We start from the raw sequence: 25947 nt of genomic DNA, 5'->3' as shown, positions 1-25947 counted from the left end.
GGGAGCCAATCCCGGCAGCGCCAAAGGGGGGAGGTGGCAGTGACAGCCGCGGGGAGGGGGCGGGAGGAGAGGCGGCTCGGCTCCCGGCTCTGCGCTCTTCTCCGCTCAGCCTCCGGCTCTGCGCTCATCTACTACCCTTAGCTCCCGCTCCTGCCCCAGGACCCCCAGGTGGGCCCCAGACTCCTGCAGATCCCCAGGCTCTCAACCCCAGTCTGGACTCTTCTGGCCTCCAGCCCCGGCAGCGTTCTACGCCGCCAGGGGGCGCCGTGTGAGCTCTCAATCCCGGCCACCCGGCGCCCCCTCCCACCGCCCAGGTGGGGACGGGAGGGGGGCGCCGGGGGCCATGCGGGGCCAGGGTCGTAAGGAGAGTTTGTCCGATTCCCGAGACCTGGACGGATCCTATGACCAGCTCACCGGTGAGTCAGTGGCTCGGGGGTCGAGGGAGGGAGGGAGTGCAGATTCCATCACCCCAGACCCTTAAGCCTCTCTGACCCCAGCCAGGCCCATACTCACAATCTGTCCCATTCCCAGGCACCCTCCCAGTTGTTCTGGGAGGTTCAAAGCCTTGGGTCCTGCATTGGGGGGGGGAGGTGGAGGTAGAGCAGGTGGGCAGGTGGGGAGAGGCAGCAGGTGTGGGTGTGTGTGACACAAGGCTAGGAGGATGTCTAGAGTGGGAGGTATTATGTGCGTGAGCGCCTGTCATTCTTTGTGTGTGTCTGTGTGTATGTGTGTGTGTGCCTCCCACAGCTGGTTGCCATGTGCCCTGGGCTTGAGTGTGATCCCATGTGGCTGTGCGATTGTATGATCTTGTCAGATGTTTACATGAGGTTGTGTAGGTCCCTGATTGTCCTGATGAAGTTGTTTTGACCATGTATCTCTGTTCTGTGTGCAACTCCGTGCTTTGAGTGTGTGATTCTGTATGAAGTGGCATGTGACTACCTGAATATGTCACAGCTTCACTTTACGGTGGTATGTCTCTTTGTAAGACTTTATAACTAAGAACCTCCTGGGACAAGAATGTGTTAAAATGGGTTGTGTTGTATTTTGCGATTGTGAGACTATGTGGGTTACGTCGGTGTTTGATACTGATTGTGCACTTTCGTGTGGTGATGTCTGCAGCGGGGTCAGTGAGTGTCTCTGAAATGACTTACTGTTGCTGCCTCTTGGCTTCCTGGTGCAGAAGACGATCTTTAGTGCATGCCACTGCTTCCCCCACACATTCCACAAATAGCCAGGATAGACCCAAGGAGGCACTCTGGTGTCCATCTGTCCACCCTGGCTCCCAGGAACAGCACCTGGCTCCTGTGGGGAGGCTTTGCTCAATGCTGGGTCAGCTCTTTCCCAAAAGTATTTAGACATCATTCTTACAACCGAAGCCCCTTCAACCCCCAACAACCCTCCCAGAATTTTCACCCAAACCTAGAGGAAAACACACCCTCTTGCCTCCCCTCCAGACCCAGAGATGGAAGCTCTGCGCCTAGGAGGTGACATGTGGCCTGCCCTTATAAGAATCCCCCCAAAGTACTTTGCTAACCCAGGCATTCTCCCTCTCCCACACTAGGGAGGTATGTGAGACCAGTACATCTGTGCCTGTGCGTATTCCTGGGATTGGTAGGCAGATCCATGTGTTTGTGTGGGTGACTGTGTCACCTTGTGTACATTTCCATGTACGTGTGTTTCTCTCTCTCATTGTGCAGCCTGCCCAAGAACTCCAGCGGAGAATGGGAGGAGGGAAACTCTCTCCCTGGGGAGGCAAGCGGAGGCCATGACCTTTGGCCTGAGGAGAGTGAGGTTAAGACTTGAGAATGGACGGAGGAAAGTTGTAACACCTTGAAAAACTGTTTCCCTGACTCGTCCACCCTGGGGAGGTTTTAGTCCCTATGCTGAGAATCCCAGAAAGGGGAACCCTTCCACTCAGCCAGGACCCAGATGTGCCTCACACCTGGGTGGATTCTAAAGGTCCAGCTGAGGAGTTCCCGTCGTGGCTCAGTGGTTATCGAATCCGACTAGGAACCATGCCTGAGGTTTCGGGTTTGATCCCTGGCTTTGCTCAGTGGGTTGAGGATCCGGCATTGCTGTGAGCTGTGGTGTAGGTCACAGACGTGGCTCAGATCCCAAGTTGCTGTGGCTCTGGTGCAGGCTGGGGGCTGCAGCTCCGATTCAACCCCTAGCCTGGGAACCTCCATATGCCGTGGGAGCGGCCCTAGAAAAGACAAGAAAAGACAAAAAAAGACTAAATAAATAAATAAATAAAGATCCAGCTGACTAACTCTGCCTAGAACTTTGTTCTCGCCAACATAGGATCCTCCAGAGTACGAAAGGCCCCAGGGCCCTCTTTAGTACTGCGTTAATCAGTGTTTGATTCTCCTCTTTAGAGAAGAATCATCCCCTCCCCACTTGGCTCTTTGAATCAGGTGAAGGTGGGGAACAATATGTATTGGAAGGTACAGAAATGGAAGTGTGAATACCAGCTCTATAAGACTTTTGCTCTTTGGGTTTTGCCTTTCTCATCTGGAAAAACCAGAAATACTACTTCCTACCTACCTGCCTCCCAAGGTAAAGTTCAAATGTTGACAAGCACTAGGGATCATGTTCCACGGGAGCATCCTTACGGTAGATAGCTCCACGCAGGACTTGGAAAGTAGAAACAAGATTACCAGGAGAGCTCTCTTTTCAGGAGCTCTCTTTTCGGATGGAGGGCTTCCTCCGAGGCACATGGAGATTCCCAGGCTAGGAGTCGAATAGGAGCTGTAGCTGCCAGCCTACACCACAGCTCACAGCAACACTGTATCCCGCTGAGTGAGGCCAGGGATTGAACCACCAACCTTATGGATCCCAGTCGGGTTCGTTAACCGCTGAGCCACGAAGGGAACGCTGAAGGCTGGCTTATCATAAGATAAGAGATAAATGGGGCTGGGAAGATAAATGGGGCTGGGAAGCTGACGATAAGGCACTGGGTGCTCAGAGACTCCACTATGGCTGAGCTGAAGCCTGAGGGGAGTGAGAGTCGTTGTCCACGGTGCTGAAGCTCGTGAAAGGAAGTGCAGCAGGGCTCTCCAAGTTTCCGAAGTTGAAACTGCCTGTGGGATTCCTGAGATTGGACGTGGGGGGTATGCTTTGGTTCCAGTCATCCTGGCCTATCTGGCTGACAGGGAGGAGCACTAAAATCATACCTCCTGGGTTGCCCTAGCTGCTTACCTTCCCACTGCCACCTCAGGCTCAATACAAATCTAGGAGAAAAAAATTTGAGCTCCAACTCGCCCCACATCTACCCCCTCCAGAGTCTTCCCTAAACGACATGACCTCTTGGCAGTGCGGCGGGCTGGGAAAAGGCAGCGACCAGCGGTGGCACTGTCCAAGGCGGAAGCAAGAAAAGGACCAGAGAAAATGAGGAGAGAGTTGGAACCTGGCTGGCCAAGGCCTGAGCTCAGATCCCAGCCGAGATCTCGAGTCACCTCCCTGTAGCCCGTAAATATCGTTCCTGGACTGGCGCGCCCCCGTGTGGTCTTAGAGGAGCCATGCTTGAGGAGCTCATTCTAAAGGGATGTTGCCAAATTAAGCGGCAAGTCTTCGTGGAGTTCAGAGGTGACTCTCGCCTTAAAAATGTAGGGTTTTCAGCCAAAAATACGGGATCCCAGTCGGAGGAGTGGGGTCCCCTTAGGCTCTCTCAGTAGTGTGAAGACGTTAGTGGGTCCTGGAATGATTTACTTTGGGTATTACCAGATAGGAATGAGCCCAGGAAAGGAGTCAGAGCCGGGACTGTAGGTAAGGGGGCTTCTACAAGCATTTGGCTGACAGCGTTTATAGGAGAGTGTAACCCGCCAGACCAGGACACAGGGACATAAAACAAACAGTTACGAGAAAAGGGGATTCAGCAGAGCCGGAAGACAGAGATCAGTAGGGGCACATCCTTGCCATCCCTTTGCCACCCCAATATACTGGTCAGTTCCTCCTCTTCCCTCCTACTCTCGCTCCCATTGGTCCAGGAAGTATGCAAGTGTGGGGAGTTGCCATGACAACTAGGTCCTCTTACCCCTTCACATCTCCGTGTCGAAATGGGAGGAGGAGGGGTGTGACAGGCAGAGAAGGAGGTGAAGCAGGGCAATAAAAGATAATGTTCATTCCCTCTCCTGCTCCTATTTCAAAACCCGTGGGAGCCCCCCATTCCCCACCAGAAATTCAGAAGAAACGTTCCCAAAAAGGCTGTGAGGAGAGTCTGTGCTGCCCCTCCCCCGCCCTGCCCCAGGCTGGGAACTTTGCGAGCCGGTGCTTCAGCTGATGAACCCAGGGAGAGTTCCCCTTGTACGGCCAGGAGAAGGCAGAGGAGAACCGAATGGAGCTCTGTGGTCTGGAACCCTGGTCCTGTGGGTCCGGCCCTCCCGCACCGCCCACGCGGGGCCCACTCACTTGGGGGCGGAGACCAGACCGCCACGCGCCTTGGGGGCGGAGCTTGGCCACTGTGCTCACTGCTGGACCATGAACCGATGTCCCCGCAGGTGCCGGAGCCCGTTGGGGCAGGCAGCGCGATCCCTCTACCAGCTGGTGACTGGGTCACTGTCGCCAGGTATGAGGAAGGGAGGAAGGGGCTGGACCCCTCTCAAACAGTAAGAGAGGTGGGATAGGAGCCTTACAGAGGTGGAGAGAGAGAGGGACCCTCTTAGAGATGAAAGTAGGATCCCTCAAATAAGGGGGGGGGGATTAAAGGGCAAGACTCCGACAGAAGTGGAGCTTAGGATAGGATCCCTTACAGAGAAGGTGGAGTGCAGAGGGATCCTCAAAGAGGAAAGGAGAGAGGGCATGGTGGTCCCTCACAATGATGGAGGAGGGAGCAGGGCTTATTGAGGGCAGAGGTGGGGGCCTCTGCAGGTGGATGTAGGGGGCAAGGCCCTTCACAAGGATAAGCGGAGGAAGCTTGCAGTGGAGCAGGGCAAAGGCAAAGCCCTTTACTAAATTGCTTAGTTTTATGGGATCTTAAGATGACTGGGGTCAGTGTCTGGGAGGGAAAAATCCTGAGGTGGGACTGGACCAACACGAACTTAGCTAGTGAGTTTATGCATGATGGGATGGATAGACTTGTATGACATCAGGTTTGTCTGTCACCGATTTGTCTGTCTCTGGGAGTCTGTATTAAGGGGGTTGTGCATCCCCAGGACTGTGCATCCCTGGGGTTACATATCCCTGGAATTCTATGGCACTAAGACTGCACGTACCTCGAGTTCTGTGCTTTAGAGTGGGGTTGGGGGTTCCTGAGCCACAGTTAGTTGTGTGGACTTCACAAGGTTATACCTTGGTGTGGGATTTGGGGAATTTATGATATGTGGATTGGGGGTGTCATATCATGGCACTGCTCAGATTATGCACCCCTCCACTTGATTTCCTTAGAGCTGCCTGAGCAGGGCCCATAGAACCCAGCATCCCTCCCTACCTGGCCTGGTGAGACTGAAACAACCTAGCCCTGTGGCATTCTGGGATCTGTAGTTTTCTGGCTCTCTTCACAGTATCCCCTTGAGCCTCTGGAGTAGAAGCAGACCTCTCCTTACCATGTGCTCTCCAGAAAGAGGGGAGATGGGTCTGAGGCCAGAGCCATGTGTTTGGATGTCTTTTGGAGAGCATGTGTCCTCCAAGCCCCCTGCTTGGACCTGTCTCAAGTGACAGATGACTGGAACCAGGCAGAGCCAGCTCTCAATCATAGCAGGCATGACTTCCAGGCCCTAAAATAGCCCCAAGGCCTAGGGAGGTCATTAATCACCTGACGCAACTGGGGGCTGCTCTGTCTTCTGGCCTGGCTGGGGATGGAGTGGGGATGGAGGGCTGGGAGAAGGCCTTTACTAGCTGGGTTCCTCACTGGCAGAGCAAGAGCAGACAGGAAAGTGGGGCAGTTACATAGTGTGGATCCCCTTCATAAGGCAGAATTACTCTAGATTTGAACTTCGGGAGGTTAATGACCAAATGATAGGAGTATCTCTGGTGAGATTTGCGGGACCTAAGGGTCCCCCCTAATGCTTAAAGATAGCTTTCGCTTCAGCCCTCTCTGCCTGAAGTGCTTCCATTCAGATTTCCCTCCTGGGTCAGGAGTTCCCGTTGTGATTCAATGGGTTAAGAAAACCCAATTAGTATCCATGAGGATGTGGGTTTAATCCCTGGCCTTGCTCAGTGGGTTAAGTGTGGTGCCGCCACAAGCAGATGAGACTTGGATCCAGGGTTGCTGTGGCTGTGGTGTAGGCCGTCAGCTGCAGCTGCAATTGGACCCCTAGCCTGGGAACTTCCCTATGCCGCAGGTGTGGCCTTGAAAAGAAAAAAGAAAAAAAAATTTTTTTTGACTCCTTCAGATAGAGAGCTAAGTAGCACAGGGAAGCTTGGGGAGGATAGACCTGGGCAAGTTTCTCACAGGGCGCTGAGACTTGAGGAGGGGGAAGGGAGAGCCTCAAAAACAACTTGCTCTGTCACTTCTATCAGATCCTCCCGCCAGAGGCATGGTTCATTTAGGACTTTGAGTCCTGTGAGGCTGGGTCAAGGTCTCTGAAGGTTGAGGGTGGGGATGAGAGAGAAAGAGGAGGGGCCACAGACAGGGCACCTAGCTTCACTGTTGTCAGTCTGTCCCTCTGAATCAGTAGCAGAGAGAAGGGAGAGGTGGCTTTGCTGCCTCTTTCAATCCAAATAGCCAGGCTTGGCATTCAAGGCTCCAGGGAATCTGCTCCTCTCTGGTCTTAACACTCATAGCTCCCCTAATACAAATTAAGCTGCGATCACTCAGGATTCCTTGGTAATACTACACATGGTGGAGAGACAGCCTGAGAGACCTGGCAGATCACTGGTTCTGATTCAAGTCTTGATATATCCTTCATCATCTCTTTATCTTGAGACAATCATTTCTCTGAGCTTCAATTCCTTCATCTGCTAAATGGATATACTACTACTCATCTGACCATCTTAGCTGTAAACACAGGAGAACTAGACTCTACCTCTCAAATCTAAAGGATTACATGAGATAACATGTGTGAAGTATCAAGGACACAAAATGTGCGCAATAAATGTCAGTCCCGGGAGTTCCCGTCGTGGTGCAGTGATTAACAAATCCAACTAGGAACCATGAGGTTGCGGGTTCAATCCCTGGCCTTGCTCAGTGGCTTAAGGATCCGGCATTGCCGTGAGCTGTGGTGTAAGTTGCAGATGCGGTCGGATCCGACGTTGCTGTGGCTGTGGTGTAGGCCGGTGGCTACAGCTCTGATTAGACCCCTAGCCTGGGAACCTCCATATGCCATGGGAAGCGGCCCTAGAAAAGGCAAAAAGACAAATAAATAAATAAATAAATGTCCATCCCTTTGTTAAGGTGGACTGTTGACATTTTAGCCATCCTTTAAGAACCAGCTCAAGGAGTTCCCGTCGTGGCGCAGTGGTTAACGAATCCGACTAGGAACCATGAGGTTGCGGGTTCGGTCCCTGCCCTTGCTCAGTGGGCTAACGATCCGGCGTTGCCATGAGCTGTGGTGTAGGTCGCAGACGCGGCTCGGATCCCGCGTTGCTGTGGCTCTGGCGTAGGCCGGTGGCTACAGCTCCGATTCAACCCCTAGCCTGGGAACCTCCATATGCCGCTTGATTGGCCCAAGAAATAGCAACAACAACAACAACAACAAAAAAAAAAGAACCAGCTCAAACAAAACAAAACAAAAACAAACAAACAAAAACCCCTCTCCGGGGATCCCAGTTAGAAAGCTTTGACTTGAACAGTTACACCCACATAGGAGGCAACAACAATTTTTTTTGAGTGAATAGATGCCGTATAGTTCTGTCAGTGGGTTGTTTCTCCCTGCCCAGGAGGGCCAGGACCCTGTTTGGTTCACCTTTGTTCCACCAGCTCAGAGCCTGGCATTCAGTTGGTATAGGTCCAGATTTTTAACACCTTTACCCTCTAGGAGCTTAGAATTTAATTGAGGAAATAGGACTGATCCAGAAAGACCTGGGTTCAAATTTGCAGTGTCTCCTCTTAGCTAAGGGACCTTGAGCAAGTTCTTTACCTCTCTGGGTCTCATTTACCTCATCAGTGAAATGGGCACAATATTATTCACTCTGCCTACCTCATGGGATTGGTCATGAGAAGCCATAGGAATAACAGCATTTATGGAAATGTTTTCTAAATTGTTAAAAGCTATAGAAATGTAGGGAGGGGAGTATCACGTTATTCATAATGGCAGCAAAGAATTATAAGCAGATACTCTGTGCTAGGAGTTATTCTAATAGTTGTCCATGTATTATTTCATTTAGGAAGGCCCAGCACCCATACGAGGTAGGAGACAGAGGCACACAGAAATTAAGAATTTGTCCAGGAGTTCCTGTCATGGTGCAGTGGTTAACGAATCCAACTAGGAACCACGAGGTTGCGGGTTTGATCCCTGCCCTTGCTCAGTTGGTTAATGATTCGGTGTTGCCATGAGCTGCGGTGTAGGTCACAGACGCGGCTCGGATCCCGCATTGCTGTGGCTCTGGCGTAGGCTGGAAGCTACAGCTCCGATTAGACCCCTAGCCTGGGAACCTCCATATACCATGGGAGCGGCCCAAGAAATGGCAAAAAGACCAAAAAAAAAAAAAAAAAAAAAAGGAATTTGTCCAGTTAATTGCAAGGGGCAGAGCTGTGATTTGAACCCAGGGAGTCTGGCACCCTCACCCGCACTATTACCTACCATGCTACACTGCCTCCTTTTACTGTTCCTACTAAGAACATTGCAGACTTAAGTGCTAAGTTTTGAGGGCCCAACAATGAGTTCAGTAGAATTTCTGGTAGCTAGGAGCCCGCTGAGGGCTAGAGGCTCTGAAGGGAAGAGAATTTAATCTGTCTCTAAAGGACAGGTAAGCACAGTAGGAAGAAGGAGAGCAGAAGGGAGGCATTCCAGGCAGAGGGGATAACAGGAGTGAAGACACAGAGCACGGAGTTTGGGGTTTTTGGGGTACAGTGAGGAGGCCAAACTGGCTCCAAAAAAAGGCGATCTAGGAGATCCCTTTTCGGCTCAGTGGTAACAAACCCGACTAGTATCCATGAGGACACAGGTTCAATCCCTGGCTTCCCTCAATGGCATTGCGGTGGGCTGTGGTGCAGGTCGCAGTCGCACCTTGGATCCTGTGTTGCTGAAGCTGTGGTGTAGGCTGGAAGCTTCTGCTCAGAGTTGACCCACAGCCCTGAGAATTTCCATATGCCTTGGGTGCGGCCCTAAAGGAGGAAAAAAAAAAAAAAAAAAAAGCGATCTGCTGATAAGGAAGTACGGGGAAGGGTGTTAAATGCCAGATGTGGATTTTGAAAGGTGAGAGGAAGATATGTGCTTGTTTGATCTGTAAACCTGTACAAAGGTGTGAGAACCAAAACGGTTTGGGAGTTAACGTCTTCCTGGGGGAGGGAACAGAGAGGGGCAAGCAGAGGACCAAGCCTACCAGAGGCGTCTCCTTCTTCCCCAGTCCTTTCCACACCTTCCCCAGGAAAGTGGAAGGGTTGGTGGCAGAGGGAAGGGGTAAGATACGGTGTGAGATGGACGCCTGACCCCCAGTGGTGGCCATGTCAAACTGCAAATGAGTGAACCTCAAAGCAGTAGGGACTAGCCCCCATCCCCACCCCACCCCACAACGGGGGCAGAAACACAGTCATCCCAGAACTGGACAAGGGGGAAGGGGTCCCTCTGGGGTTAATCCCCCTAAACTGGGCCTTCTAGGTGGGCAAGCTAAGAAGGGGGGCAGTGATGTGGTGATTTAAAGCGCAGGCTCAGAGTCAGACTGGGCTGAAATTGAAGCTCTGACCCTTGGAGCTTTGCTTAACCTCCTTTGGTCTAGTTTCCCTTCCCTTAATGTGGGTATAACAGTACCTCCTGCATAGGTTTATTGTAAAACTTCAGGATGATAATATCCATAAGCACATGGCACATTGCCTGGCACATGGTGAGTGCCCAGGCCTTAGCCAGCAGTGGGAAGTCACCCAGAGGCTCTGAGGGCCCCTTCCACCCCCTACACACACCACCCCACCTGGAGGAAGATGAGAAGAGGGGGGAGGGGCTCCAGGAATACACCACGGCTGAGAGGCTCCCTTGGAAGGTTCAGATTTCCTTCCTACCCTGGGCTTTGCCCTGAGCTCAGTAAAGATTGCCAAGGAGCAGGCAGGGCTTTGGCACCTGCTGGGTGCGGCCCCAGCCAGGAGGAAGGGAAGAGCACATCCCTCCCCCTCTCCCAAGAGCTTGAGTCTCTGGGTCCCAAAGGCAGCTGCAGTCCGTCCCCTCCCCAAAGGATCATGGTGAAGCGAAGTGGCCTTTTTCCTGCCCATGCTATTGGACCTAATCCTCTCTCCCTTGGGCCTCAGTTTCCCTGCCTGTTGCCTGTGGGAAGAGAGTGCTCACAGCCCCGCAGTCTCCATGGCAACCACGATCAATGTCAGTGGTGTCCTCCTGACTGGAGAGGTCACTGCCTTCTCCCCTCTTATATTCTCATACAGTCTCATGCAGATACAATTACACAAACACCGTAGAGCCATACTCCTGCTTATAGGACACATCCATACTGTCAAACCTCAGACCCACAACCCTGCTAAAATACAGACACCTCACACCGCATACACACTCAGAAATACTCCAATACACTCTCACACGCCCACATGCCACAGACACCCATGTATACCAGACACACTTAAGAGACAGGTGCACAATCATGCGTAAACACCCACCCAAGGAGAGGTACACCTATCCTCCACACAAATGCAGGAATATACACACCAGAAAACACCCAGACACCCAGAGCATATTACTTATGCTTGTGCAGCTTCTAATTTCTCTCTGTCTCTCTCTCACACACGAACTGCCCTTCCCCTCTCCCTCTACCCCCTCCCTTAGGCACAGAGTAGCCACAGGGTGTCTGGGGGAAGCTACCCTCAGGGACAAGGCAGCTCACTGCCCCCCTCCTCTGGCCTGTCCTGGCCCATATCCTTTACACTAAAGGCTCCTGAGGTGATACCAATCCATAGGCTGAAGTGGCCCCGGGAAGAGGAAGAGGCTGTGGCCAGGAGGCGTGTGGGGAGGCGGGGTGGAGGGGGAGAGGGAGGAGATCCGGGGAGGGAGAGGGGGAGGGAGGCTGCGGGCGGTCCAACTCGAGCTGGGGAGCCTGGGGGAGGTGGTGTGAGGAGGGCGGGCCCACCTCTGCCTGTGGGGCCATGCCCCCGGCTCACCATGAACCTGGAGGGGCTGGAGATGGTTGCTGTGCTCGTGGTCCTTGCTCTGTTTGTCAAAGTCCTGGAGCAGTTTGGCCTCTTTGAGCCTGTCTCCTTGGAAGGTAACCCAGGTGTCTGGGCCTGTCTGGTCTGCTGGCTAGAGGGACAGTGGCCTGCAGGGTTGGGGCGGGGGGCTGCAGGGGTGAGCAGGTTAGTGATGGGATGGGCATCTGGGGGAGAGGAGGAGGGAGTTTGGGGAGCAGCCAGGGCATCTGGGACAGGTAAAGAGAGGGAGACTCGAGGAGTGGGTCTGGGAGAGACAAGGAGGGAATCTGGGGCACTGGGTGTCTAAGGGAGGTGGAGAGGGGACCAGGAGGCAGGGAGGTGATGAGGGTACAGAGTGGAGGGACTGGGGGCTGGAGGGTGAGGGGAATCTGGGGGAATTGAGGAGGAGCCTGGAGACAGGCAGGAGTATCTGGAATAGAGGAAGAAGTTTCCAAGGATCCTGAGATGACACCAGACTTCTAGGGAGTCCCTTTTGGGGCCAGGGACCCACAATGGCTCTGAAGATATGTGTGACTCTTGACACCTCCATCCTTGTAGTTGTGGGTTACAGAATGTGTGGGTTACTCAGTGTGTGAGAGATATGGGGGTATGGCTTTGTATTCATGTGTGGGAGAAAGGACAAAATGTGTGACTCTTTGAACCTGCATATGTGACAGGTGCACCAGATTTAATGTGTCTGAGTGACAGGATGTGTAGCTTTGTGAGACGGTAGAGGTGACTGTGCCTGAGGGGCATGGAGTGTGTGGCTGAGCCTCTTTGGGTATCTGATGGTGTGTGTGGCTGTTCCCAGAGTTCCCTGAGGATGTACCAGCTCCATACCCGAGGCTAAGGATGGGATGGGTTCTGGAAGGACAGGAGTGGGGACAAGGCGAATGAGACATTTATAGACCAACTCTGGCAGGAGTGTTGAGAGGTGGATCAGATCAGGGACCCTGCTTCCCAGGCTGCCTTGCTTCCCGCAGCTAGGGCAGAATAAGCTCCAGGGCCTAGACACTGGGAGTAGGAAATTAATTCTCCACCCCACCCCAAAGTCAGGTGGAAGTAGAGAGGGGAACATGTTGTGCTTCCCCCAGGGAAGTTTGGCCTCTCCCTCTTCTTCATACTAAGAACTATGCAGCTCCATAGCACGGCTGTCCCCCAGTTCCACCGGGGACAGGAAAACAAACAAGAACTATGGTAATAGGGCTGCAGGGTAGACACCGGGAGAACTGAAAAGATGTGAAAGGAGCTGGGAACAGAGGAAGGTCCATGAATTGTCTGCTCTAGGGTTCAGTAAGAGCAGAAAACACCTAGCCTCCCCTCCATCTTCTGATGCATTTATTGGGGTGGGGTGGGGAGCAGGGATTGGTCCTGGATGGATTGGGATTCATCCAGCTCCGAAAAGATGAAGTCAGTTGGGCTCGCACTTGCCATCCCCTTTAGACTATTTAATGGGAAGGAGGGGTCATCCAGGAACCCCGGACATCCTATCTGAAAGAGAAAGCCACCCCACTTTCTCTTTACAGCTTCAGAGGAGCCTAGAGGAGACGGAATCCTGAGAGCATGCAGGGGACCAGAAATGGGGGATGTGTGAAGAAGGGGAGGTTGGGAGAGGCGGGGGAGCCAGCCCCCAGTCCAGCGGCTGCTATACCCCCGGAAGCCCCAGGCGCAATCCGGCTTCGGGAAACCAGAGTCTCGGCTAATGGAGCCCTGGGCCAGGGGCCAGGCCACCATCGATCTCCCACCCAGCTCACTGCCTCCCTCCCCACCTCTCCATCGCTCCTGGGGAGAGAGGACAAGTGGGAGGGAGAGGAGGCTTTGACTTCAGGCAGTTTCCTCCGGAGCAGAGCCTCTTCCTGAGGGTGGAGCCTTGCATGGGAGGCGATGCCTGTGAGGGAGCTGGGATGCCAGCCGACAACTAAACAAAACTGGACCCTTTTAAGAAGGGACCGAGGCCAACTTCAGTCAGTGTGCCAGGTCCATTGAGCTCTGACCCTGGAGATGGGTGCAGCCAGGAGACAGAAAGATACACAAGAGAGGGTCTCTCTGGGATACAATTAGCATATAAATAAGGGGAAGAGAGGGGAACTGTGATGCCCTGGTCCCACATTACAAAATCCTCATCTCTGGGAGTTCCCTACGTGGCTCAGTGGAAATGAATCCAACTAGTATCCATGAGGATGCGGGTTTGATTCCTGGTCTTGCTCAGTAGGTCAGGGGATCTGGCATTGCCATGAGCTGTAGTGTAGGTTGTGAATGTGGCTTGGATCCCGTGTTACTGTGGCTGTGGTGTAGGCCGGCAGCTACAGCTCCAATTTGACCCCTTGCCTGGGAACCTCCATATGCGGCAGGCGTGGCCCTAAAAAGCAAAATAAATTAAATAAATAAATAAAGACACACACACACACACACACACACACACACACACACACACCACAGAATACTCATCTCCAAGGTCTGTCATCATTTTACCTTCAAAGAGTAAGCCATACTGGAAAGGACTAGGATGGGACACAATTGTAGGGTGGATGGGTTAGCTGAGGAACTCTGTTCCACTGGCAGGAACATTCTAGGTGTCTTGGAACGGGGGGTTATAGGAAAGAAAGGTGGGTGTACCCAGGGCAAATGCAGGTTCTGTGAGTGAGGTGCGGTTTTAGGTATCTGGGTACCACAGACACTTAGGTCACGATATGATATAGGTATGTGTTGTGGCGACCTTGATATTTCATGATGACCACACTGTGACCTAATGTCCCAGGGTCATTTCGTGTACTTGTGTGGTTTGGTCATGCTGTATGTAAGATGGCCTGTACGGGGGCATTTACATATGTGTCATGTTTTTTCTAGGTCGGTCACATGTGTATATGTATGTGTGAAGGAGCACTGGGTCAAAGTGTACGTATCTGTGTTTGTGTGCGTGTGTTGGGAGGCCACTAGGTATGAGTGAAGTGCTGGGGATCAAGCTATCCCTGCATGGCATCTCTAACTCTGTGATTTATTGTTCTGTATGTCGCTATACACACTTGTCAAACTGTATGTGTGTGTGAGAGAGAGCTGTTCCTACCCAGGCAGTCCTTGGGTTGGACATCACCCTCAGAGGTCAGCTATAGCCCTGGAGCCAAGGGCACCGGGTCAGCAAAGACAGAACAGTGCTCCCCGTGCCACCTCACTATCCCTGCTTGTGTCCCCATTATAGGGTGGCCTGAGCCACCTTCGTTCCATGCCTGTGAAGCCCACTGGACTCCCCCAGCTGGCCCCAGCTACCCTGGCCATTGCCCGCCCCCATCTTCCCCCAACACCTGCCCCCAGCTGGGGTTGATTTGTGATGGTGGGGAGGGTACAGGGAACGGAGGGACAGTGGGGTTAATGTACCTTCCTGGGGTCTTCTCTCTCTCTAGGCCACCCTCCAGGGCCCACTAAAAAAGCGCTGAAGCAGCGGTTCCTCAAGCTGCTGCCTTGCTGCGGGCCCCAAGCCCTGCCCTCAGTCAGTGAAAGCAAGTGCCTCTCCTGTGCTTCGGGGGTGGGGCCCGTATGTGTGGAGGTGTGACCAGTGTGAGGGGATCCGGCCTGCGTGAGTGTGTTTGGGCGTGACCAGTATAGGGGGATGGGGCAGGGGCCCTGACTGGCCAGAGTGTGAGGGGGTGGAGCTACAGAGTGTGTAGGCGTGGTCTGTTTGGAGGCGGTGCCTGAACCAGCGGGTCTGTAAAATGGGCGGGATCTGGGTGTTTGGGAGCACTCAGTGCGGCAGGCTGAGGCCACTCTGCCTGAGTGAGTGTGCCCATTGTGGCAGGGGCGGGACCAGGCAGCTGTGGGGGTCTGTGCGTGGATTAGCTGGGCGGGGTTAGGGTCTAGCCACCCTCCTCACTCCTGAGCATGTTTTTCGGGCCTTGAGATATTAGGTCTTCAGTGCTTTGACTAGATGGATTCAAGTGTAAGGATGGAGCCCGCCTTCCTCCAGATGCCAGGATGCGTTTTCTAGGCCCAGCCTGGTCCCCAGTTGAATGACCTCGCTTTGTAGGTCTCAGTTTCCTCATCTGGGCCTTGCCCGCCTCACAGGATCGTACTGCATTTTGCAAGCTATAAAGGCCCGGTCTGCAGTCATTTGAGAGTGTCATTGTGTTTGATTCCGCTGGTTCCCACTTGGGGGTAGATTCGGAAAAGGACAGGTGTGATGTGCATGGGGTCCGACACTCACGTGTGTCTGTGCTCATCTGTTACGTGTGCCTTTGCGCGCGCGGGGCTGGGTGTGTGCACTGTAACACGCAGGTCTGTGAGAATTGCTGTGAGTGTGAGGGGCGAGGTGTGTGCAGTCGGCCGGGTCTTCCGCTTTCTCGGTGACAGTTCGCTCCCTTCAGCATTAGCCGCCCCAGCCTCCCTCCGCCCCCACAGACCCCGCCCGCTGGACCCAGGTGACTTACTCTCCTGGTGGGGGCGGGGCGGGGGACTTCGGGAGCCTGGGGTGGGGACCGCTTGCCTGGGGACTGGATGTTGGGCACTGGGGGCGGGGCTGAGATGGGGACAGGGGTGGGGGCCTCCTCTAAGTCTTAGGAGGGGTGTGGTAAGAGTGGGGTATGGATGGGGCTTGGCTGGAGCTGGGAGGAGCATGGCTCAGGCATGGCTGGGATAAGCTGGGCTTGGCTGGAAGGAAGGATCTGGAGTCCACATGAGTGAAGATGGGTGGACCTAAGTTGGGAAGGGAAGGCCCTGAGCTGGGATGCTCAGAAGCCTCCTCTCCAACCCAATTTTCCTACTCTTGTCTTTCTGGAAGGAAGATAGGGCTGGGGGCCTTCCCCTCCAACCAGGGGTCAAGGGCCCAGGGGCCAGCGCCGATTCAGACTTGGGCTGGACCCGCTGACATACTTCGAAGCTGACCGGCGTCTTTTCTCTTTGCCTTGATGTCCTTGGCTCTGGGTCCAGGGAACTAGCAGGCTGGTCTCCTGCATGGGAGATGGGGTCGGGGGGAATGGTTCAGCGATTTTGAAGAGGGCTCACAGGGGACAGGCCTGAGGCCCGGCTGTGCCCCCCAACCACCCCCACCCCGCAGACAGCGTGGAGGATGAGTTTGAACTGTCCACTGTGTGTCACCGGCCCGAGGGTCTGGAGCAGCTGCAGGAGCAAACCAAGTTCACACGCAAGGAATTGCAAGTCCTATACCGGGGCTTCAAAAACGTGAGTGCAAAGCTGAGCCAAACTGGGGCGGGATGAGGCCTATCCAGGACTTTTCTGAAAGGTTGGCCTGAACTCTTTGGGGAGTGAAAAGAGGAGGAGGAGAAGGGATAGCTCCCCTTCCCCCACAGACCTAGTGGGGGTCTGGCCAGAGGGATAGGGGTTCTGGCCGGTGTGAGAAGGGGCGGAGCCTGTGTACTAGCCTGTCAGTTCTGTGTTTTTATTTTGTGTGCTGGGAAGAAGTCTTACCTCCAGGAGAGGAACTACATGGTGAGTCCCCTGGAGACGAGAAGAGCCCCTCTCTCTGGGCGTCTCTGGACACAGAGAGTAGGGTGAGGGGCGGTGAGTGGAAAGGGGTTTTGTCTCTTCCTTCAGCTGGTTTCCTTCCCCACCCCACATCCAGGAGTGTCCCAGTGGAATTGTCAATGAGGAGAACTTCAAGCAGATTTACTCCCAATTCTTTCCTCAAGGAGGTGAGGGGACGAGTCCCAAGAGGAGGCAGCTGTCCGTCTCTAAGCTGAGTGGGGGAGAGGGTTCTGGAGGGGCTAGAAATGCTAAGCGAATGGGGTTTGAAGAGCCCCGGGGAGGTAGGGAGGTAGGAAGTCCTCTTCTGGAAGCCCAGCTTACTCTGCCACGTTTATCCTACAGACTCCAGCACATATGCCACTTTTCTCTTCAATGCCTTTGACACCAACCACGATGGCTCTGTCAGTTTTGAGGTGAGCTGGACAAGGTGGGCCAGGAAGGCCTGTTTCCTGAGGCTTCAGGGCCAGGCCAGACTCAGAGAGAGGGTTGGGTGCAGGGTACCGGAAGACTCATTTTCCCCCTGCCTTCTTCCTAGGACTTTGTGGCTGGTCTGTCGGTGATTCTTCGGGGAACCACAGATGATAGGCTGAACTGGGCCTTCAACTTGTATGACCTCAACAAGGACGGCTGCATCACCAAGGAGGTGCGAAGCCACTGAGGGCTGGAGGGGCCGTATGTGTGGGAGGAGTTGCCGAGGGCGCATGAGAGGAAAATGCCCCCTACAGAAGCATCCCCAGCAGGCCTAGGCCTTCTCCTTTGGAGGTCAGAGGCTCTGAGGAGGGATCCTCCTCTCTCCTGGCCTAACAGGAAATGCTCGACATCATGAAGTCCATCTATGACATGATGGGCAAGTACACGTATCCTGCACTCCGGGAGGAGGCCCCGAGGGAACACGTGGAGAGCTTCTTCCAGGTGCCTGGGACTGGGTGGGCTGGGTTTGGGAGGGAGGGGAAGGAGGTCCCAACAGGGAACTTACCCGAGTTCTGCTTGCCTCTCTCCCGTCATCTCTCCTGTTTCCCTACTGACGACCTTTTTGCAGAAGATGGACAGAAACAAGGATGGTGTGGTGACTATTGAGGAATTCATTGAGTCTTGTCAAAAGGTATAGGACCCTGCCCGCCACAGTTCCCTGCTCTGGACTCAGGGCCTGATTCAGTGACATAGGAGCAGGCTCCTTTGGGCAGAGTTCCATCTCCCGAACGCACCCCCCACATATGAATCCTATTTCTTTGTAACTTGGGGAGGCCTGTCCCTCCCTCACCTCACTGCCTCTTTCTGTCTCCAAACGTCCCCTTTGCCGACTCAGTGTCCTTTTCCTTGTCTCTGATCATTTCTTTTTCTTTCTCTCCCATCTGCCTCTCTTCCACCATGGCTACAGGACGAGAACATCATGAGGTCCATGCAGCTCTTTGATAATGTCATCTAGCTCCCCAGGAGCGGGGCTCAGTTGTCCTGGGGGGACCATGGTCTAGCCCTAGTCCAGGTGGATCTCACCCTTCTCTTCCCAGGTCTGTCCTCATCCTAGCCCTACCCTGGGGGCTGTCGGAATCCAAGAGCCTGGGGATTCAATGGTCCAGATTGCTGGAGCTGAGGGGGCCCGGGAGTGGGCAGAGTGTATCTGTGGGATGTCCCTCTCAGCAGCGCCCCCTTCCTGCCTGAAGCTCAGTGCTGAGGGTGCACCTGCTGTGGGAATGGAGTGGTCCTCCCCCTCCTACCCCCACTGGAGAAACCACAACACTAGACAAAATGTCTCCTGCTATGGTGCTTCCCCATCCCTGATCTCATAAACATTTCCCCTAAGACTCCCTTATCAGAACAGCTCTTCTGTCTTTGGCACAGACTGGGCTTTCAACCAGGGCCTTTGAGAGCTCTGTAGGAGGCGGACAAGAATGCAGAGGGAGTACTCTTGGGCCTGAGCCAGGGGTGGCTGGGATAGAGAGTATAAAGGCCCTGGGATGGTCCTTGAGAGCATGCTACCCTGTAGCGCTGAGCTCTTCAGGTCTGCTACCAAGCCATTAGAACGTGAGTTTGGGGATGCTTCAGAAGGCCTTGGTTCCTTGGAAATACCCCCAGAAAATTTTCCTACACACCTCAGTATCCCAGGAGAGTCTGGGATCCTGGTGTTTGGCTCCCCCCTGGAATTCCTTCCTCTTCTTCCTTCCTGTTGGTATGCTGAGGTGGTGGCGGCAGCAGCAGGGGGAAGAGGGGTGGGAGCTGTCCTGGCTAATACCTGCCAAAGTTTTAGCCTACCCTGTCTGGTGGCTACAAGTTTTCAGTTGCCATGTCCTCTAGACTTGGAGGAATGGAATATGTCAGGGACCACCCAGTGGATGCCTAAGAAGAGAAAGGCAGGAAGGAGGTAGGCGAAGTATTTGAACCCAGTGTGGGGGCATTTATTAGAATCTTTGATCTACCCAGGCTCTATTCCTGCCCCCCACATAGCCTCCTCACTTCCCACCTAGTCTCCTCTTGCTCTGTCCAATCTACCCAGAGTTGCCCTCGAGCACACCTTGAAGGCAGGGACCATAGGACCCGGGTCCCACCTCACCGTCAGCACCCCTGCCATGCTGCCACCCCTTAATATATCTGCTTGTCCCATTTAGCTCACTCTCTCAGTCAGCTGTGATCTGAGGGGGGGGGCACCCCCAGAGAGCCCCCTTTCCCATCAGAACACTATTGACTGCTTTGCATTTTTGGTTCCTCTGTATATTTTGTAATTAAGAAATACACCAGATCCAATAAAACACAATGGCTATGCACAGGCTGCTGTCTCTGCCTTTTTGTCCCTCCTTCCCCAGACATAACTCATCACCCCTAATTCATACACCTGCAGCCCTTTGGATGCCAAAGAAAATGCTTCCTTGACCATAGTATGGCAACCATTGGCAGGAGACCAAGACAGAGGTTCTGGAAGGGATGGAAACCTCTTGGACCTCAATGAGGCCCCTGAATCTCCTTCCCACATCCTTAGAGGAGACAAGGAAGAGACAGGATATTGATATCCTGAAGACTATGCCAAGTCACCTGTCTTTGGCTAGATATTCTTACAAGTCAAACCAAGAATTTCTATTATATGGTTAATTTCAAAGTGCTTTCTTTGGCTTCTAATGAAAGTTCCTTTGTGCAAATATCCCAACCTTGCCTCCAGTACGGACATACATTTGTGTTCATACTCTAGCCAAGAATGATGGGGGAGCAGATGGAGTGGACCCAGGGCAGGTCACCATGGAACAGGTGACACAAAGGATAATAGAGAATTCATGTGCGGTGTGGGAACCTTTTTTTGTTCTGTTGCTGGAGTGGGGCCACCAATGGTAAGTTCCTCCCATCCTTTTTCTAGGGCACCATTATGTGGTGACTAAGCTTCACCCATAGAAGGGATATCAGGCCTTCTCTTCCAACACTGTACACATTGACAAGGTCAAGAACAGGGTATGGGGTCCCAGAAACAAAAACTTGCTTCTAGAGTCTATCATTGCATCTAGGTTTGCTGCTCACATCATCACACAACTACCTACTCCTTAGGTCCTTGGGTTTCTTTGAGTTACAACTCCTCTCAAGGATCTAATGAAAGTTATGGGCCCAGTGTACAGAAGGAAAAAGATACACTTTTCCATGTATTTTTTATGTCCCTGAAGCCCATCCATGGGCTCTAGGTTAAGAACCTATAATCTAGTTTACTGCTCAACCTTCCAGAAGAGGAAAACAGGCCCAAAGAGGGGAGAGGACTTTTCAAGGTCACTCAGTGAGTTTATGGGAGAATTGAGACTAGACTCTGTTCCCCAAGTCTCTGTTCAGGGTGGCCTTGGAGCACAGTAAAGGTGCCTGTGTGAAAGATGGATGCTGGCTACAGCTCTGATTCGACCCCTAGCCTGGAAACTTCCATATGCCTCGGGTGAAGCCCTAAAAAGACAAAAAAATAAAGAAAAGAAAAAAGGAAGATGGATGCTGGAGTTCCCATTGTGACTTAGCAGGTTAAGAACCCAACTAGTACTCATGAGGATGTGTGTTCAATCCCTAGCCTTACTCAGTGGGGTGAGGATCTGGTGTTGCCATGAGCTGCATTGTAGGTCACAGATGAGGCTCGGATCTAGTGTTGCTGTGGCTGTGGTATAGGCTGGCAGGTGAAGCTCAGACTCAACCCCTAGCCCGGGAACTTCCATATGCTGCTGGTGCAGCCCTGAAAAGAAAGAAAGAGAAAAAAAAGAAAGAGAGAGGGAGAGAAAGAAAGGAAGGAAGGGAGAGAAAAAAAGATGGATGCTATGCATGTCATGAATAATCCAGACAAGGTAACACTGTGACAGGTTCTCATGTTGCCCTACATTTTTTTTTTTTTAAAGGGCTGCAGGCTAGGGGTCCAATCAGAGCTGCAGCTTTGATTATGCTTACACCACAACCACTGCAGCACAGGATCCAAGCCATGTCTGCAACCTACACCATAGCTCACAGCAATGCCAGATCCTTAACCTACTGAGCAGGGCCGGGGATTGAACCCACATGCTTATGGATACTAGTCGGATTCTTTTTATTTTTATTTTATTTTATTTTTGCCTTTTCTAGGGCCGCTCCCACGGCATATGGAGGTTCCCAGGCTAGGGGTCGAATCGGAGCTGCAGCCGCTGGCCTACGCCAGAGCCACAGCAACGTGGGATCCAAGCCACATCTGTGACCTACACCACAGCTCATGGCAATGCCGGATCCTTAACCCACTGAGCAAGGCCAGGGATCGAACCTGCAACCTCATGCATGGTTCCTAGTCGGATTCGTTAACCACGGCGCCACGACAGGAACTCTACTAATCGGATTCTTAACCTGCTAAGCTGCAAGGGGAACTCCTTGTTGTCCTATACTTTTAAAAAAAATCATTAAAAAGATTTTATTGGTGTATATTTGATTTATAATGTTATGTTAATTTCTGCTGTATAGCAAAGTGATTCAATTATACATATACGCGTATCCATTCTTTTTCAGATTCTTTTCCCACATAGGTTACCACAGAATATTGAATGTAGAGTGCCCTGTGCTATATATATATAGCTGGTCTCTGTTGACTGTCCATTCCATATACGACAATGTGCATACACCAGTCCCAAACTCCCAATAATCCCTCTCCTTCCTCTAGTAACTATAATTTTGTTTTTGAAGTCTGTACTTCTGTTTGTTTTGTAAATTAGTTCATTTGTATTATTATTATTATCATTATTTTGTCTTTTTAGGGCCACACCCCCAGCATACCTAGGTTCCCAGGCTAGGGGTCAAATCAGAGCTGTAGCCGCTGGCCCACACCACAGCCACAGCAATGCCAGATTTGATCTGTTTCTGCAACCTATGCCAAAGCTCACAGCAATGCTGGATCCTTAACCCACTGAGCAAGGCCAGGGATCAAACTTGCGTCCTCTTGGATACTAGTTGGATTCTAAACCATATATTTATTTGAGTGATTATTTGTCTTTTTTGATACATTATAAGCTCTTGAAGGCTCCTTGGTGTCTAGACTAAGTTTTTTTTTTCCTCCCTAACCATCTTTTTGGGGTTTTTTTGGCCAGCATGCAGCAGCTTGATATGCGATCTCAGTTCCCAGATCAGGGATTGAACCCAGGCCACAGCAGTGAAAGCACTGAAGCCTAACCACCAGACCACCAGGGAACTATACCCATCTTTTCCTGGAGCCTGGCACATAACAGGCATTCTATGATTGTATGAATAATTGTATTTGGATAAATGGCCATGGGGAGTGTGAGTATATAACTGGGTTAGGTATGGAGACAACCTCTATATTTTAAGTTAGATCCAAGCTTAAGGGAAGTTGAAGTCTGAAATTGATAATTTCTAGGGAGGTGAGAAATACTCCAGAGCCAGGGCAGAAAAATGGAAACCAGAAGATAAGAAATGGGAGTTTGGCATTCGGATCATTTTTTCTGGCCATTGGTTGGATACAGAATGTTGTTAGCTGCTCTATCTCAAAATCCTCTTCTGTTTTTTACCTTCCAGTATTTCATACTCTCCTGGTTTTCCTCTTACTTTTCTGGCCATCCCTTCTCAGCCCTTCCTTGATGACTCATCCTTCTCAACTGGAATACTAAACACCGTGCCCCACAGCTCAGGCCGGGGCCTCTTCTCCAAATCACATCCAACCCCATGGCTTTAGACACCAACTATATGCAGGGGAATCCTAAGCTTATATTCCCAGAATTCTCCTCTGAGCTCCAAGACACATATATCCAGTTGCCTGTTTGACATATTCATGTGGATCTATAATGGTCATGCTTAACATGATCAAAATGCAGCTCTGATTCATGACTTCCTGCTTTTCCCCATCTCAGTTAATTACACCATCTACCTAGTTGCTCAGGTCAGAATTTAGGGGTCTTCCTTTTTTCCTCTCCCTCTCCCTCTATTCACCTTTAATCAATCATCAACTCTCCCACCAAAGGTGCACCACCTCTCTCCACTGCTGTTCCCTTGTCCAAGCCACTATCACTGCTTACCTAGTTACTACTTATACTTATTCTTCTATCTGAAGTAGACCCTCCTTGGGAGTTCCCGTCGTGGTGCAGTGGTTAACGAATCCGACTAGAAACCATGAAGTTTCGGGTTCGATCCTTGACCTTGTTCAGTGGGTTAAGGATCCGGCGTTGCTGTGAGCTGTGGTGTAGGTCGAAGATGTGGCTTGGATCCCGCGTTGCTGTGGCTCTGGCATAGACAGGCAGCTGCAGCTCCGATTCGACCCCTAGCCTGGGAATCTCCATATGCTGCAGGAAGCGGCCCTAGAAAAGGCAAAAAGACCAAAAAAAAAAAAAAAAAATTGATTGTGTGATTACTTTTTACCATATTGGTAGATTTCCTCCCTTCACAGCATTAACGCAAACTGAGTTCCTGTGTATGTACTGAATTTGTTATTGTCTGTTTCTCCAACCAGAATGTAAGAGAGAGCAGAACCCTATCTCATTCATTCCACAAATATTTATCATAGGCCTACTAAGCTCTGGTTCCTCTTTGTGAGAGCAGGACCCTATCTCATCCATTGCACAAGTATTTATCATAGGCCTACTAAGCTCTGGTTCCTGTTGTAGGTGCTGGGGGGTAGACGTGTGGTACAGAGAGAGAGTGTGTGGCAAGAACTGCCCTTGAAAGTTTGAGAAGGTATGCTCAGGTCATAGACCCCAGAGTGTGGACTATGGAGAGTAGATAAAGTTGTGGATGATGACTTGCTAGCAGTTGCCATAGTGTGAGATGTGAAGCAAAGAGGAAGGTGTCATGAGACTGAGGGAGGTGGGGTCAGCTAGAATGATAATTTCCAGATCCCCCAAAGGACCATTATATCCAGTGAAGTTACTATGGCCCCAAGGTGTCATCACAGGAGATCCCCTGAGAAAATGTTTGCTCCTAACCTCCATCTCAACACTTTAGGAAGAAAAAGAAGAGAGACTGTAAGACTCTGTGGAGCTACAAGTTGGGCTACCCCTGGAGGAGTCTAGCGTGAGACTGAAGTATAAGATGAACAATAATACCAAGTCTTAATAATCAGATCGAGAGCTTATTTCACATTTATACCTCGCATGTTACTGCAGCTCTCTCAAATCAAGTGCATTATGACGGAACCAAAGGGAGCTGAGAACATATAGCAAGGGGACCCAAGCCCACTGAGGGTTGAGGGAAGGCTTTCCCAAGGAAACGATGTTTATACTGAGGCCCAAGGGCCCTCACTTCTCCCTTACACACACTCCACACTCCCCATTTCCCAAAGGGCCAGGCCTTTTTCCCCCTCCCTACACTTGTACTCTCTTCCACATGCCTAGAGTGCCCTTTTCTCTTCTCTTCACCCCAACTCGGTCTGGCTAACTCCTATTTATCCTTTTTGACCCAGCTCAAAAGTGAAGCCATGGCCACTGCCTCTCCCCAAAAGGAAGATGAAATTGGTCTCTTCTCTGAGTTTCCACATCGCTTGGGTACAACGTGTGGAGACAGTGTGTGTACTCGTTTGCCTGTACCACCAAATTGTGAGCTCACAGGAGCCCAAGAGGCCAGCATGAGGCAAGCTCAATTGGTGTCTGCCGAATGAAGGAATGAACGAATGATCTAATTTTTAAAAGGGGTCAGTGCCAACCTGAAGGGGGAAATGTTTCAAGGCAGAGGGGTGAGCTGAGCTTCTTGGAGTGCTGTCTTCACAAAACCGAGTCTGGGTCGGGTTGATGTAATGAGCCAACTCATTAGAAGAATATCTGTAGAAAATAGGTCAGTTTCTTTCTATCTCTTTAAGAACCAGAGGCTTCGTTTCCGCGCCTGCGCATTGAGAGAGTAAACACTTTTTTTTTTTTTTCCACCTTCTTCCCCCACCCCCGCCCCGCCCTGGTCTTATTGCCCCGACCGGGTGCAGCCTCCTCCCATACTCCCCTTCTTCGGGTGGGGTAGTGGTCCGTTCCAGGGCGCCTGGCTCGTTCTGGAGGGTGGCTAGCCTAAATGGTACATTCCACTACCTTCATTACCTTCTGCTTTTGGTGTCTTTTCTGTTCCACTTCCCCCTACCGAATGGAGCTCAATAGGCTGGCCCAAAAGAAGGAGGGGGATCCGGGCTGAAGGGACCGGTCTGAGCCGGTCTCCAGCGCAGGCGCAGTGCGGATAAACAGGAAGCGGGTGGTAGAGGCGGCGGCAGAGGAGACACAGGGGCTTCGGGAGGAGGTAGCGAAAGAACTAGGATTATCCGAAGGGCGTCGGAAGCTAACTGAGAACGAGAAAAGGGGTCTTGGTCCAGGGAACGAGAGGTCGCGGCTTCGCTCTCCGCTTAGGTTTCCGACTCGCCAGTTTAGGCTGAGGCAGCGGCTGACAAAGGGCTCGCGCTGGTGCCGCCGCCCTTCTCATCCGGGCATTCGGGTCTCTGCGGAGAGGGAGGGGGAAGGGCAGAGGGGGGGAGGGGAAGGAACCGGAGGGGCGCGCGCTTGGAGCCGAGGCCCTCTGTAGGGCTCCGGGCCGGCGGCCCAACGGACGGAGGCCGAGGAGGACCTGCAGAGGTGGCGGCGGCCAGGGGCAGGAGGATGGTGCAGAAGGAGAGCCAGGCGGCGCTGGAGGAACGGGAGAGCGAGCTCAACTCCAATCCTGCCGCCTCCGCGGGGTCATCGTTGGAGCCGCCTGCAGCTCCAGCCCCCGGAGAAGACAATCCAACCGGGGCCGGGGGAGCCGTGGTGGCCGGGGCGGCAGGCGGGGCTCGGAGGTTCCTATGTGGCGTGGTGGAAGGTGAGCGGTCTGGCGCGGGCTGGGCA

At 52.4% G+C, this 25947-nt stretch overlaps 3 protein-coding genes across 13 annotated transcripts in view; 2 read left to right on the top strand and 1 right to left on the bottom strand.

Annotated features, from left to right (window-relative positions):
• The first annotated feature begins 38 nt into the window (after positions 1–38).
• Positions 39–19449, top strand: KCNIP2 (potassium voltage-gated channel interacting protein 2). 6 transcript variants are annotated; one of them, XM_003359349.5, is made up of 10 exons: positions 39–416; positions 14617–14712; positions 15574–15627; positions 16263–16387; positions 16788–16857; positions 17033–17103; positions 17226–17333; positions 17498–17602; positions 17730–17792; positions 18069–19449. In XM_003359349.5, the coding sequence occupies exons 1-10, from the start codon at positions 344–346 to the stop codon at positions 18114–18116; spliced, it is 813 nt and encodes a 270-aa protein (XP_003359397.1). In that variant the 5' UTR covers positions 39–343; the 3' UTR covers positions 18117–19449. The 6 variants fall into 6 exon arrangements, with proteins under 6 accessions (XP_003359397.1, XP_003359396.1, XP_003359395.1 ...); XM_084995250.1 differs by having other exon boundaries at positions 69–416; positions 15529–15627; positions 18069–19447; XM_003359348.5 differs by lacking the exon at positions 15574–15627.
• On the bottom strand, positions 13670–25902 carry LOC146397027 (uncharacterized). Of its 4 annotated transcripts, XM_084995260.1 has the most exons (6): positions 25177–25902; positions 24798–24912; positions 17667–17719; positions 16634–16698; positions 16079–16155; positions 13670–15901 (listed from the first exon to the last, which is right to left on the bottom strand). In XM_084995260.1, exons 3-6 carry the CDS (start codon positions 17693–17695, stop codon positions 15827–15829), a joined length of 246 nt encoding a protein of 81 aa, XP_084851386.1. In that variant the 5' UTR covers positions 17696–17719; positions 24798–24912; positions 25177–25902; the 3' UTR covers positions 13670–15826. The 4 variants fall into 4 exon arrangements, 2 of the variants coding, with proteins under 2 accessions (XP_084851386.1, XP_084851385.1); XR_014826815.1 differs by lacking the exon at positions 16634–16698; XM_084995259.1 differs by having other exon boundaries at positions 13670–16155.
• OGA (O-GlcNAcase) overlaps positions 25316–25947 on the top strand; it is a 28957-nt gene continuing 28325 nt past the window's right edge. For all 3 annotated transcript variants that reach the window (XR_014826796.1, XR_014826795.1, XM_003483548.5), the window contains exon 1: positions 25316–25921. Coding sequence is in view for 1 of the 3 variants with exons in the window: in XM_003483548.5 (XP_003483596.1) it covers positions 25723–25921 (199 nt within the window). In the remaining 2 variants the exon portion in view is untranslated. The remainder of the gene's footprint in view (positions 25922–25947) is intronic.

This window comes from Sus scrofa, chromosome 14 (assembly GCF_054392235.1).
Source record: "Sus scrofa isolate SSC_HxYL_T2T_F1_AM1 chromosome 14, Sscrofa_HxYL_maternal_Yorkshire_Landrace_v2.0, whole genome shotgun sequence".
NCBI lineage: Eukaryota > Metazoa > Chordata > Mammalia > Artiodactyla > Suidae > Sus > Sus scrofa.
Note: the sequence above shows the minus strand (reverse complement) of the source record. Positions and strands in the feature narration are given on the sequence as shown.